Genomic DNA, 15199 nt, shown 5'->3' with positions numbered 1-15199 from the left:
GCTGGTATTGTTACCTAGGATCTAAAATCATGCGTATTTTTAAGCTATACTCTAAAACCCGAGATTGACTTTTAAAAAAAGGAAACAGGCTTCAAATACTGGGTTGGAACTAACCCCTATTAATCCGTTTCTCTAATGACTCATTTTGAAGTAGTAGCATAAATAAAGTTAGAACTTCCAGGAGCACCTGACAATAGAGTTTGGCTGCAGCAAAAGTAATGAATGTGTAGAAAAACACTGAGACATGAGGCTGGTCAGATAGATTTGTGCCAAGTAGGGCCAGCTGTGCATAGGCCTTACTGTGAAGTTGCTAGTGAGATCCCCGTACTGTACCCCTCTTCTCTCCATTGGCGACAGTGCTCTCGGGTCAGTTTCTAAATTCCATACAGAAAATAGACTCTCTTTATAGTATATCCAAACTGTTTTTCATCATATGTTAATTATTGTTATAAAATAAGTGTTTCATGAGGAAGTAATTTTGGAAACACTGGGTTCGGTGGATTTGGGTTACTGCAAAAACTTCTGAGAATCAGTGCTCATGGTGATGCTTCCCAATAGGGGAATACAGTATGCAGGGTTCTCAAACTATTTCACCAAGGAACCTTTCTTCAAGGAGTAGTTCATTGGACTAGTGTGTTCTGAAACCTTTTCTTCCTCCTTCCTTCTCCGGGCAGTACAGAGTTGTTAAATAAAGGTGGGGCAGCCCTCACACGAAGGATTAAATGAGGCACGTTGATAGTTTAGTTTCTCTGAAAGCCCTCCTGAGGCATTTAGAACCAAATTGTCTGCAGAGAATGAGAACGTGACTACCTTTTTATTTTTTGCCAGTAGTTATGTCAGAATCTTGACCTTTTCTTTTATACCCTTTAGACCTTTTTTCCTTTTAAGAACTCTCAAAATTATTTCTCTTTTTTATATCTTAAAATAAACTTCACATTTTAGAATAATAACATCATATATAACAGGCAAAGTTCTACTTCAAATAAAATCTTATCCACTGTTTATTTTTTACCCATTTATTCATCCCACAACTATTTACTAAGTGCCTTCTACGTGCTAACACTCCTTTAGTAAAAACCAACCAACCAAACTAACACAACCAAAACAAAATTCCTGCCTTCGTAAGGCTTGTATTCTAGAAGGGGAAACAAATACTAAATGAATAAATATATAATGTCAAGTAATAAAAACAATTAATGTTTATTTGGAGGTTTTACTAAGTGCCAGGCTCTATTTTAAGTGCTTTACACGTATCATTTCATTTAATCTTGCCAGTAATCTTTTGAAGTAGGAACTGTTATAGTCCTCATTTTTAAATGAAGAAACATGGACACAAAAGTTTAAGTAACTTGCCCAAATCACAAGGTTTCAACACCATGAAGGCTAGGTCTGGAGTTTGCACTATAAGCCCCGTGCAGAGTGCTGTGAAAAAAATAAGGCAGAAAGTGATGGCAAGTAGGGCATGGGCTGGGGTGTTATTTTAGATGTCAAGTGGTTAGGGAAGGCCTCTCTGAAGAGGTGACCTTTATAGGGAGTCCTTTTAAAAACTCCAGCATCGTGTCTTGCATCTGGTTGTCATGTCCTTTTAGACACCTTTAACCTGGAATCATTCCTCAGCCTTTCGTGACATCGATACTTGAAGGGTACAGGCCAGTTGAAAACGTCTCGATTTGTTAACTTTGATCACTTGGTTAAGGTGATGTCTGCCAGGTTTCTTCACCATAAAGTTACCATTTTTCCCTATAGTAATTAATGAGTAATCTGGGGAGATAACTTGAGACTGTTCTATTTGAGAATATCCTGTTCTCCATCTGACTTTTACCCAGGAGGTTTTGGAATGGGAAGCATTCATTTTAGCATTTTAGCATTCATTAGTGATTCTTGCCTAAAGCAGGCATTACCATGATATCTGCAGAATTGTGATTGTCTGATTCTGTCCTTCTTTCTATGTATATTAATTAGCATTTCACTCTAAGGCAGAATCTCCTCTCTCTCCATCCCCTCCCCCCTTCCTTTCTGACTCCCTCCCTCTCTCACATCATAACAGACTAGTGGATTCTTTTTGGACTCAGTTGGTTATCATCTATTATTGTCATTATTTAATGTTTACATTGTCCCGCATTTAGTTTGTGAAAGCTCCTTTGTTCTGGCTTCTATATCTTTTTCACTTGATTCCATCATTTTTGAGAACTTTCTTTCTTTATGGCACAAGATGTTCTAGGCTTATCTTGAACTTTATACACCCCAGTCCTGGAATCAGGCATTTCCAAGAATCCTCATTCCTTTTTGTAGGGAGTGGTATTTAGAAACCAGAATCTGTTCTAAGTATGTTCTTTGGTATGGGGGTGGGTGTCATTGCTCTGCCTTTCAGGAGATGGAGATAGGTGATGAGTGGATATAAATACATATATCAATATATAATTCCATCCACTACCACAGGGTTCTTCCTTACTTTCCCCTATTCCATATATGTATCTTCCGTTTCCTTGGATCTCAACATTAATAGACAACAAAAATAGTTTCAGAATAGCTGCGGCCATATCACTGCAACAGCATACCTACCAGGAGGAGTTCAAGAGTTCTTTGTTGTTTTTAAAATGCAGTAATTCTTAAAAACTGCTGGGGAAACTAGTTTCCTAAATTTCCCCATTTTTCAACTCACATAGTTTAGGAAAGGTAAGTGACTTTCCTGAAGCTATACAGTGAACAGGTATGTGAACAAGCACTACACATTAGAATTTTTGACTCCTAGGTAATTGCTTTAGAGTAAAAATTAAACTTCCAAATTATATAGCTGCAATTTTTTAAAAAAAGGTAGTATCCTTCTCCTTTAGGTATTTTCACATTGAACAGTTCTGATACAAACACTATAGTTCTTCCCATAGATATTCTGATTTAATTGGTTTGGCTGTGGCTTGGTTATAAACAGTTTTTAAAGCTCCCCAAGTGAGTCTAATGCACAGCCAAGTTTGACGACCACTGCTTTTGCTTTTAATGAGGATTGCAGTGGCCTCTGGGTTTAGCTACTGCTTTGTATTTCTGTCAGCTCTCCGCTTCAGTGGCGTTGAAAATTAGAATTGCTAACCATGGGTAGAAAATATTCTGGAAGGGTAGACATCAGAAAGTCCTACAATGTTGATGAACAGCTTGAGATCAGAGTCAGGATCTGCCTGTTCACCACTGTGTCTGCAGCCTGGCGTGGAGAAGATGCTCGATAGTGTTTTATAAATGAACAAATAAATGACAGTGTGGTGGGAATATGGAAATATTTTTTAAGTTCTTCAGGTCTTTCTGTGTTATTGAATTTTTAAATAATAAACGTATATATATTCAGAAAGAAGATAGTAAGCATCCTTAAAATATAAAATGAACTCCCAGTGCAGAATGCAAACCCAGCCTAAGGTATATGTTGATGCACTGTTGGCAGAAAGGCCCAGGGGCTCACAAAGAGGGGCTTCATGTTCTGAGTTAGACACTGACAGCAATGCCTACCTGCAGAATATAACCCTGTCATTACTTTTTCCTATTACCAAATATTTAGTGAGCCCTTATGGTATCCTCGTGCATGCTGGGCATATGAAATTGCATTATTTTAAAATAACGTCTCTTATTCGCTTAACTCAGGGATTGTGAAGAACTTTCACGTAGCCATTGTGCCTTCATGATATACCTGTGACTTAGGCATAGTTCTGATTTCACAGGTGACAAAATTGAGGTCAAGGAGATGAGTTTTTCACTGAACTGCAGAAGAGCAAGGATTCTCTGTAGATGTTTTTCAGCTATATTCCCAGTGCACAGTATCTGGTACTTAGTAATGCTCAACAGATACTGATGAATGACTCTATGAATGAATGAATGAATAAGTGCATGCAAGAATGAATGCATGAGTGAGCAACAGAGCAGAGACTCAAACTCAGAGTGACTCTCGGTCCGATGGTCATAACACAACATTCCTAGTAGGAAAGGAAAGAGGAGCCCAGATCAGAGCAGAGGAACAGTATCTATATAAAGAAGACACTGTAAGTAAGGGATGAGTTGTAGTGAAAGACTCAGAGATTAGGGAGGGATTAGGGATTATGGCTGCAGGAAATGAGCATAACATGTGGAGATAGGAAGCCCATAGTCAAGTCCCAGCTCCATTAACTAGCTGTGTGATCATGAGCATATCAGTGTACCTCCCTGAGCCTTGCTTTCCTCATCTTTAAAGTGGGGCCAGACTGTGGAAAACAGTATGGACATTTCTCAAAAAACTGAAAATGGAACTACTATATGACCCAGCAATTCCACTCCTGGGTATATATCTGAAAAAAACAAAAACACTAATTTGAAAAGATACATGCACCCCAATGTTCATAGCAGCATTATTTACAATTGCCAAGATATGGAAGCAACCAAGGGTCCATCAATAGATGAATGGATAGAGAAGATTTGACATATATATATATCATGGAATACTACTCACCCATAAAAAAGAACAAAATTTTGCCATTTGTAGCAACATGGATGGACTCGGAGGGCATTATGCTAAGCGAAATAAGTCAGACAGAAAGACAAATACTGTATGATATCACTTATACGTGGAACCTAAAAAATACAACGAACTAGTGAATATGACAGAAAAGAAACAGATTCACAGATATAGAGAATAAACTAGGCATTGCCAGTGTTGGGGAGTAGGGGAAGGGCAATATAGGGGTGGGGAAGTGGGAGGTACAAACTACTGGGTGTAAGACAGGCTCAAGGATGTATTGTACAACACAGGGAATAGAGCCAATATTTTGTAATAACTAAATGGAAAGTAACCTTTAAAAATTGTATAAAAATTTTAAAAATTGGGCTTCCCTGGTGGCACAGTGGTTGAGAGTCCACCTGCTGATGCAGGGGACGCGGGTTCGTGTCCCGGTCCGGGAAGATCCCACATGCCGCAGAGCGGCTGGGCCCGTGAACCATGGCCGCTGAGCCTGTGCATCCGGAGCCTGTGCTCCGCAACGGGAGAGGCCACAACAGTGAGAGGCCCGCGTACCACAAAAAAAAAAAATAAATAAATAAATAAATAATTTTTAAATGGTAATTTTGACAAAGAAAGAAAAATAAATAAATAAAGTGGGGCTAGTAATACTACCTACTTCTGAAGGGTGTTGTGTAGATTGAAGGCAGTAATATTTAGAAACATGTTTTATAATTTCTGAAGAGCTATACAAATGTTACTTTATTATCACTGTTGTTTTGGAATTGGTGCCTGAAAGGGTCCCTGTAGATCACCATATTTCAGCTTCTCATTTTACCTCTTTAAACATGAGCTACAACTGGTCTTCATATTTTAGAAAAAGCCCAGCATATATGCAGTGAGTACTTAAAAGTTAGGAGTTACAGAATCAGGATGCTACTTAAATTCCCAGCACAAAGTAATATTTCTTAAAGCTCGAATAAGATTCTTTGCCCTATTCAAGGCTGTAAGAGTGTTAGCTGTGTTTACTCTCCTGCACTGAAATGCAAGTAGTGTGAAATTGAAACGTATTTATGAAATTTCAAAATCTCTTGGTTTACTCATGGGCACTAACCATGCTTGTATTTATAACAGACAATGAATAATCCTGCTTATTGAAGTTTAAGTAGCACCTTCATGAGTGAATGTATTTTGTTTTATTCCCTGTTCTTGTCGTTTGATAGTTTTTACTCCAGTGAAGTAGAGTCTGCTGAGAGGGTGGGAAGGAGGGCTGGGATGGCGTAGTGGAAGAGCCAGGGCTCTTCTGGCTTGGAGTTAAAGACTTGGACTGAAGTCCCAGTTCTGCCACCTTCTGGCTGTGTGACTTTGAGAAAGTCACTTAACTACTCTGAGCTATAGTTTGTTCATCCAAAGAAAAAATGGGGCTATTAATACATACCTAAAAATGTCATTGTGGGGATTAAAGGAAATATATGACTGCAATTTATTTAACTATTAGGAAGGCTAATTGTGCCACCAGTCAAGGGAAGTTCCACTGAAGTCACTGTAAACAGTAACTTGAGACACAGGAGTTAGAGGCTACTCAAAATAGCATTACCTTCTTTCTCACTCTCTCTCCTTTTTTTGTTGTTTTTTTAATTTGTTCTGTAGGTGGTTCTTCATTTGCCAGCAAACCCTCCACACCAACTGGATTGGGTGGAGGATTTCCACCTCTCAGCTCACCACAGAAAGCATCTCCCCAGCCTATGGGTGGAGGGTGGCAGCAGGGAAGTGGCTACAGCTGGCAGCAGACACAGTCTAAGCCACAGTCCAACATGCCCCACTCCTCTCCGCAGAACCGACCCAACTACAACGTGAGCTTCTCATCTGTGCCTGGGGGCCAGAACGAACGTGGGAAAGGAGCAGCTAACTTGGGTAAGGATGACGGTATGGAGACTGGCTATAGGGTACCTAAATGTATATATGTCTGAAGAAGGAGATAGAAAGCAATTCAGGTAGTTTCTGAGGCAGTCTTTGAATTGTAGAGACAGAGCACGATCCCTGCACCAGGGTGGTGCCTGGAGCTCCAGGTTTTACAGGCTCCTGACAGTATGGAGCTGGCAAGTGGGTTTCAATTCCAACACCAGCTTTGGTTGAAGGGCGTGGACTGCGTGTACTCCTGTGTTTTGGTTCTGTTTTGTTTTAACAGCAAACATTTAAATAGCCAGGCACTGTTCTAAGCACACATAATGATATGATATTATGTTTCAGAGTAAAAATCATAATAATTTTTAAAATATTATGTTGCAGAAGGGAAACAAAAAGCAGCTGACTTTGAAGACCTACTCTCTGGTCAAGGTTTTAATGCTCACAAAGACAAAAAGGGCCCTCGAACAATAGCTGAGATGAGAAAGGAGGAAATGGCTAAGGAGATGGATCCTGAGAAATTAAAGGTAAATGAGCCTCTGACCCAGGGTGATTATTATGTGTGTGGAGATGTCAGTGTGGGACTAACCTATAGAAGGTGCCGTGTTAGGTTTTTAGCATCCACTTTATTTCATTTGGTTCCTATAGCTGTGATTTGAGTACAGCTGTGTCCTTTAATAGCAAAGTACTTTCGGGGAGTACTGTGTATGCTGTTTCGTTTCTTTAATAAAATGTACTTTATTCCATGGTATGGTAGTATAGATTTTCTTTGTTTACATTTTCAAATAAGCAATAGCACTCTTTAGGAGGTGATCTTATTGTTCAGATGGCATTCCGATCTGTAGGTAAGTCATTATGATTTGGAGGTAAGAAGAATGCATTATTTATGTTCTCTATTTCTGCTCTGAGAGCTTTATATTAGACCAGATCAACTGAAGCCCTCAGGATCTCTTCTTTGCTGACAGAGAGGGAAATACTGATGTACCTGGAATTACTCACTCCTGTAACGTTACATCTGGAGGTTTGGGAAGGTGGCAGGGAGGAAGGCTGAGGGAGGTGAGGTCCTTGGCTTCCCCACTGCTTCCCTCTACTTTTAACCAGAGCATTTCTGCTTTTATCTGTTTTTGATTCTTGGAAGTCTAGGTAAGATTCTATTTGGGGAAGGAGAATGTTTCCCTATTATTTTCTTTTCTTTTAAAGTTTGCAAACCAGTGACGCCCTTATTTCATAGATGAGAAAACAGAGACATTACTTTATAGCTGAGGATGTTATCGTGGATGATGGTTAATTTGGGAACAAAAGGGTGGTTATATTGATGAATGGTGTGAGATAGTGAAAGAGTTTGTGAAGATCAAGACAAGTGGACTGCTCTTCACAAACAGAGAGGCTGAATTTCCACATGACGAAATATACTGACCCTATAGCAGCCTGGAAGATGAGGGTCTAATCTGTTACTCCAAAATCAGGAGTGGTACAGCTAGTCAATGTCACACATTTTGAAAAAATATACTACTGTTCTTTGCCATAATTTCCCTACAGATATGAACGTTTGTTGAAGATGTACAGATACTATTTGGAGTACAATATAGGATCCTTTGTTTGTATTTGCTTTGCACTTCATACAGCGTCCAAAAGGTTTTATATTCCTTCCAAAAACCTTGTGCTCCATCTCAAGAACCTTTGTTCATTAGGTAAACTCTGACAGTTTTCTATAAAAGGAAGTCATTTATGTCTTTTAAACCATGCTTGGTTATTTAGTTGGTATGGGGTATTAAATCGTTTGGGAGAGTAGCCATCATTTACCTTGACTGAGCTTCTGTTATGTGCTAAATGCTGATGCATTGTTACAAACCCTTCAATTTAATCATCTCATTTGTTCGAACTATGAAGATTCAAACTATGAATGCTCATAGTTGGAATGAATGACTAAATGTATTCATTTAACAAACCTTTTTGAGCTCTATTCCATGCCAGGCATACTATTTGATTTCTGAGTTACAGTGATATGTAAAAAACACTACCTTTCCTCAAACAGGTCTGCCGAGTGGCAGGGAAAGACAAACACATGATTACAATAAAGTGTCACACATATTATGATAGAAGCATGTTTAAAAGTTAGCCCGGAGAAATTTGTTCTTTTTTCCAAGGGATTTTTTTTTTTAGTGTCTCTGTGTCACTCTACTAGATGGAGCAGATAGCAGGGACCCAGACAGACATGGTGTGGGCACTCATGGAGTTTATACTTTAGGAGTGAGTAATTAACTCACGGGGGGCCAGAGAAGAAGGAAGGTATTCAAACTCTCAAAGGCAGAGCAGTATGAAATTCCTGAGCAGGCTCTTGAAGGATGATGAAGAGTTAACCAGAAAGACGAGGTCGGGGGTGGAGGAAGAAAAGCAGGTAGAGGGCAGGTTGGAGTATGCAGGTACTCGACGTTGCTGGAGCAGGAGGGGTTTCCAGAGTCACAGTGGAGACCCTCTGGACTCGAGAGCATTTGGATCTCTTAATTGCCCCTGTGTTTACAGATTCTGGAATGGATTGAAGGCAAAGAGAGAAATATCAGAGCCCTTCTGTCCACGATGCATACCATGCTGTGGGCTGGGGAGACTAAGTGGAAACCAGTTGGCATGGCAGACCTGGTCACACCAGAGCAGGTGAAGAAGGTGTACAGGAAGGCTGTGCTGGTGGTACATCCAGATAAAGTGAGTACAACTTGCTCACCCCCACCGCGTGTCTGGGCCTCCTGTCGTTCGTTTACAAGTATGCGTCAAAGCAGCATACTTTCAGCTTGTTGCTTAGACCATTTATATAAAATAAATCCCATGGGCTCAAAAAAGGTATTTAAACAAATAGTTATGCTTTATGAGACAGAAGAAAAGGAATCAAATAATATATTACAAATAATGGAATGGGGGCCTTCCTTAGGTGTAAGGTTCACCACTGACTAATTTTCAGGGAACAGGTACAAACTGTGTCTTGACTTAGGGGTGGGCTAAGACCTGGACAGGAAAATGTTCTCCTTTAGAGATACAGAAGGATATTTAGCCAGGATTATAAAGTGAAAAAGCTTTCGAACGTAGTTGGCAAACTTGGTGAGAATTAACAAAATACTCAAAATGGAACTAAACGTTTCACTATATTGATTATGCCAGTTTATGTTTTCATTGAAGTACGTACACATGTACGTGCTGCACATTGTCAGAAACTTCAGCTCCTGGATGGCACAGTTGAGATCACCATAATACACAGAAACCTCCCTGACAGAATTGGGTCCCTTGCTGTCTTGTGGACTGAGGATACCAGTCCTATGATGTGAGGCTGTGACTGAAGTCCTGCTTGGGAACACGTACTTGAATTTGATATATTTGATTTTCAGCTCTCCACACTTTTTGTGACTAATCTGGATAGTATTAAAGAAATAATGTGTTTCAGTGAATCAAAGAGAAAGGGAAACAGCCCAGAAAAATTCACAAACTATATGCCTATGTTATGGGTCTCCAAGAACTTTTTTTAGAAATGGGAAAATGGGGACTTCCCTCGTGGCACAGTGGTTAAGAATCCGCCTGCCAATGCAGGGGACACGGGTTTGATCCCTGGTCCGGGAAGATCCCACATGCTGTGGAGCAACTAAGCCCCTGAGCCACAGCTACTGAGCCTGTGCTCTAGAGCCCGTGAGCCATAACTACTGAGCCCCTGTGTCACAACTACTGAAGCCCGTGCACCTAGAACCCATGCTCCACAACCATAACAAGAGAAGCTACCACAATGAGAAGCCTGAGCACTGCAAGGAAGAGTAGCCTCTGTTCACCGCAACTAGAGAAAGCCCACGCACAGCAACAAAGACCCAACACAGCTAAAAATAAATAAATAAATAAATAAATTTATTTTAAAAAAAAAGAAATGGGGAAATGTGTTTTTCAAAATATAGCTAATCATTTGGAGATAGGCAGTCATGAACCTTTGTCATTTGATAGATAATTCTGGAAATGGAGATACATTTTGTGCTGCCCAGTAACTTCTCTGTTACCTACTCAGTGACTGATCACTACTACCAAATGTGAATCCCTAGCGGGAGGGCTTTCTGGGGAGGTCATAGTAATTAAGGGCATGTAGATGGGGCTGTAAAAAGAGAAATGGCCTAATAGAAAAACATTTCAATTCCTTAGAGCCCACATATTAGCAGTGAAAAATTTAATAGAAATAAAACTTCGGTCTGTGGTATCTAATGTGTGTTTTTTTTTTTCTATAGGCTACTGGGCAACCTTATGAACAATATGCAAAGATGATTTTCATGGAGCTCAATGATGCCTGGTCTGAATTTGAAAATCAAGGCCAAAAGCCCTTGTATTAATGTATGAGCTTTTCCCTGCAGACCTGTGCTAATGCTAATGCTTAGTGTGTGTCACAGTTCTGAGGTTTTCACAGGTGAACCAAAAAACTCCAGCAACGTGTATCCAGTACTTAACTGTTAAGTTACTCGTAAATTAATTCCTCATTGATAAGGAATGTGGATGTTTGTTTTCTCAGATCCCCCCCATAAAAGGTCCAAAGCAGGAGAGGAACTTTTAGTCCCATGAGCTTGCAGAGTTTTACAGCATTCCAGCCTGCCCTTTGGGGAGCCTACTCAGCGTTTTGTGGGGGAATGGAAAATAGAGGCCACCAAAGGCATAGCATCCATCTCAATGTCTGAGGATAGGACGATGAGCAAAAGTTCTAATAATAAGATTACATGGTGGACTTAAATGGTTTTCATATTTTCTTGGAAAGATATAGTTTGAGCAATGGCTTTACATAGACTCCAGGAACACAAGCACCAAGTATCTTTTTCAGTGGAAATTTACTATGGTCTCTAGCATAATACTGTATACTTCTTTTGGTCAAGAGGACTGACAGATGTAAAAGAACCTGAATTATGTGAGAAGTGATTATATTATAATCCAGTGATTACTACCAGCGCTTCCTGGATAAGCTAAAATTTCGTGAAAATGCTGGCTAAAGAAAAATAGGGACTCTGAGAGTGTAGAAATCTGTATTCCTGGTCAGAAAGTTGGTCTGCTACCTTCTTTTCCCTTTAGAAAACTGGATGCTTGAACAAAAAGTCTTAATACCATAACAACAACCTGATTGGAAAGAAACTTCTAATTTTGCCATTAGGCTTAATGCTTTTCCTTTTGCTTAGCAGAGAAAATGCTCTTTGCTGGGAGCAGGTTGTGAAGCAGTTTGGCGCATTCACAGTCGATCAGGAAGGATGAGTAGTATGGACCCCCTTGTCCTCCGGGTTTGTGAGTAGCTGTGGGAAGAGAATAGACGACAACACTAACCACTAGTAACCAGACAGGGGCAGTTGCAGAGAGAGAGCCAAACTCCCTTCAGACTGAGTCCGATGGCTTGTCAGGACTGGCTTTTTGAGGAACCAGGTTCCTTTTCCCACCTGATGAAATTGGACCCCTTGGATTATTACAGTGGGGTTTATTGTTTGAAAAGTTGCTGGCGGTCCACAGGAACAACAGTCACACAGGGACATCTGTGAAAGTAAAGCAAGGCTGAAACCTTTGCAGACTTCAGACTGGTTGGATTTCAGTTCAGTGTTTTGGCTGTTTCTCATTTTAAGGGGCAAGCGGTTGTTGTTATCCTGTGACTTTAGTAGATCTCTTTGGGTGTGCACACACACAGTGTGCAGAGGATATATATGCAAAGCAGATGGCAAAAAAGATCTCCATTCTAGTCTTAAAAGGTTCGTGCTCAGTATGGTAGAAAGCTTTCAAAACTTGTTTTTAAAAGACAATCATTTTTTGGTTTCTATTTTCATTTTCTTGTGGCAGACTGTACCAGAAAAGCAGCATGTCAAAAATACTTTATGTTCTATATACAACTCTCTCGTTCTTTCTCTTCTCTCTTTCTCCTTTTCTTCCTTCCTTCCTCCCTCCTTCCCTTCCTTCCTTTCCTTTCTTTTTTTTTTTTTTGTTATAAAGATTCATTATTTATTTTACCTTTTGCTGACAATGTGAAACTCGCCTAAAATGTTCTCTTTTTAAATATACAGCTGTAAACTGTTCAAAGTAACCATAAAAAAACTAGGTGTTATTTATTAACATAAAATAATGTTTGATGCAGTATGTGCTTGTCTTATTTAAAACTGGAATGTGAGACATGTTGCTGTGACTCTTTTTTCTCATTCACATTTGTAGATATTGTGTGAACTACAGTATATAATGATAATAATTAAAAGGATATTATGTGAATGTCACATACATTTTGAAATGATAGAACTATATTAGCTTTGTATTATGTTTGGATAATTCATCAATGTTCACAGTTTAAAACATCATTAAACATTATGTAATTAGCAATGAGAAAGAATCTTACCTAACTTAAATTTGGGATGTTCCCTATCTCTTTTCTGGATACATTATAATTCTGGACCCCTATTAATCTCAAAACTCTTAACATATGCAGACCAACAGGTTTTCGCATTCCTTTTAAATACCTGGTTGTGACAGAGCTCGTTGTTGATCAGATTCACTGTTTCGTTCATATTTATTGTAATATATTTTTTGTTTTGTAAATATGTTACACCAACAAAATGTGATTGGTCTAAAATATTTGTAATGTATATTAAAAGGCTCAAAAATATTTGTAGAAATGTAAGTTATATTTGCACTCATGGGAATATGATGACAAGCTTGAATCATACCTTCTGATTCACTTTTAAGAAAAGTTATGGAGAAAGAATATGAAAAGCATATAATACATTTGCACCAAAACATGATCTGGCAGGGCTTCTTGGTTTATACTTTAACCACCCCCCATTGCCACCCTTGCCCCCATTACACAGACACACTTTTTTTTTTTTTTTTTTTACAGACACACTTGATCATGCTGCATGAATGCTGTGTTTCAAAAAGAATCAGCATAGAAATCCTGGTGTTCTAGCTAGGATATTAATTCATTTGTGTGCTGAGGCAAAGGGATTGATCCTGGGAGTCTGAGACTTTGTCATAGAAAACAGATCGTTTAGGTGTTTAAGAAGAGAAGCAGCATGTTCATTTGGAAGCAGATGTTGCAAGTCAAAAGCATTTGAACTATCAGCGTTGTGTCTCTGTCTGGAAGAACGTTCAAGTTAGACCCTAATGATGCTGATGAAACACTTATTGTATAAGAAATGAACATGCAAGTTGAATTCCAGAACCAGCCATCGCAGCAACAGGACAGTTTCCCTGCTGGAAACATCTATTGGGGAATTTAGGTCAAGTAGACAGGTTTTGGTTGTTCTATACATAAACCATGGTGTTTCAGCATAATGGTACAATGTTGGTTTGAGACCAAAAGACTGGGTTTGAATCCTGGTTTTTCCACTTAAGGACTGCTATATTGGGCAAATCGCTTAAACTCGCTAAATCTTAATTTTATTGCTTGTAAAACAGAGACAATTCTAGCAACCCTGCAATGGAGGAATTAGGGATTGTGTATATAAACTGTCCCTAATCAAGTGGGTAGGTACTCACTAAATAGTAGCTACTGTTATTGTTACTGAGAGTCGATAAAACAAAGTATCACTGCAGGTCGGTACTGGGGCTGGAATTACACTGAAACCTCAGGTGGTAGGGAGTGGATAACATGCGTGGGAAAAGGCAGCCAGAAGTAAAATGTCCCTTAGCCCTTTTTTCTATCTCCCTGGGCTGACAGAGATCTGTCTGCATACAATGGCGGACTTACATTGTAGGTTCTGTAAAGGGAGTGGCTATGTGTAAAAAAGTGGTGGTGAAGATTGAGGAAGGAAAATTAACACTGATTACAATAGGGCTGCATCGAACTTGCGTTTAACTTAAGCACTGACTTGAGAGCCACCCCAGTGCAGATAGGATGCCACTGCCTCTATCTTGAATGCACTACCCTAGGTGCTGTTATATATATTCATTTTCTCATTTAATTTGCAAAAAGTTCTGAGAGGCATGTTTTGTAAATCCTAGCTCAGGAAATGGAAGCAGAGAGAGGTTTACCCAGAGCTGAGGTTGAGGTTAGCTCTTTTCTGTAGGATAGGGAAAGATGATACTATATACGGTGAACTTTATTAATATTTGTGAATTCAACCAATATTTTGTGTATACTGTATGGGAAGATCAAACTAATAAATGAATTTGATTGCCCTGTTAAACATTAAGGGATGTTATTTCTAATTACTATGGCGGTTCCTGCCTTCTTAGTGCATAAGATCTACTATGGAGAACAGTTCAAGTGCTGACTGTCTGACTTCATATTTAAACTGTTTAGGGCTTGATCTGAGCTTTAGTTTTTCCCATCTGTAAAGCGGAGATAATAAAACCTAGTTCATAGTGTGAGAGAATTGAATGCAAGGAGAGAATATAAAAATTTATCCAAGAAGTCCTGTGTAGTCCTGGACAGTGTGACAGAGGACATGGATATACTTCTAAGTAACACAACTGATGGCAAGTTGGGGATAGGGTTCAGCTTCTAAAGTCTTACTCTCTGGGTTTTTTTTTGTGTGTGTGTGTGTATGTGAAAGTTGCTTCCTTTATTTTATTTATTTATTTTTTGAATTTTATTTATTTTTATACAGCAGGTTCTTTTTAGTTTTCTATTTTATACATATTAATGTATATATGTCAATCCCAATCTCCCAATTCATCCCACCCCCCACCCCACTTTCTCCCTTTGTGTCCATACATTTGTTCTCTATATCTGTGTCTCCATTTCTGCCTTGCAAACCAGTTCATCTGTACCATTTTTCTAGATTCCACATATATGTGTTAATATATGATACTTGTTTTCCTCTTTCTGACTTCACTCTGTATGACAGTCTCTGGGTCCATCCACTTCTCTACAAATGA

General features: G+C 39.2%; 1 protein-coding gene across 1 annotated transcript in view; it reads left to right on the top strand.

Moving 5' to 3' along the window:
• DNAJC6 (DnaJ heat shock protein family (Hsp40) member C6) overlaps window positions 1–11401 on the top strand; it is a 45509-nt gene extending 34108 nt beyond the window's left edge. Inside the window, exons 15-18 of the mRNA XM_029226891.1 lie at window positions 6098–6361; window positions 6737–6879; window positions 8876–9052; window positions 10600–11401. Coding sequence (XP_029082724.1) covers window positions 6098–6361; window positions 6737–6879; window positions 8876–9052; window positions 10600–10701 — 686 coding nt within the window. The 3' untranslated portion in view covers window positions 10702–11401. The remainder of the gene's footprint in view (window positions 1–6097; window positions 6362–6736; window positions 6880–8875; window positions 9053–10599) is intronic.
• Window positions 11402–15199: the final 3798 nt, after the last annotated feature.

Source organism: Monodon monoceros, unplaced genomic scaffold (assembly GCF_005190385.1).
Source record: "Monodon monoceros isolate NGI ecotype Baffin Bay Population unplaced genomic scaffold, NGI_Narwhal_1 Super_Scaffold_18, whole genome shotgun sequence".
In the NCBI taxonomy this organism is placed as follows: domain Eukaryota; kingdom Metazoa; phylum Chordata; class Mammalia; order Artiodactyla; family Monodontidae; genus Monodon; species Monodon monoceros.
This window is presented reverse-complemented; position numbering and strand designations above follow the sequence as displayed.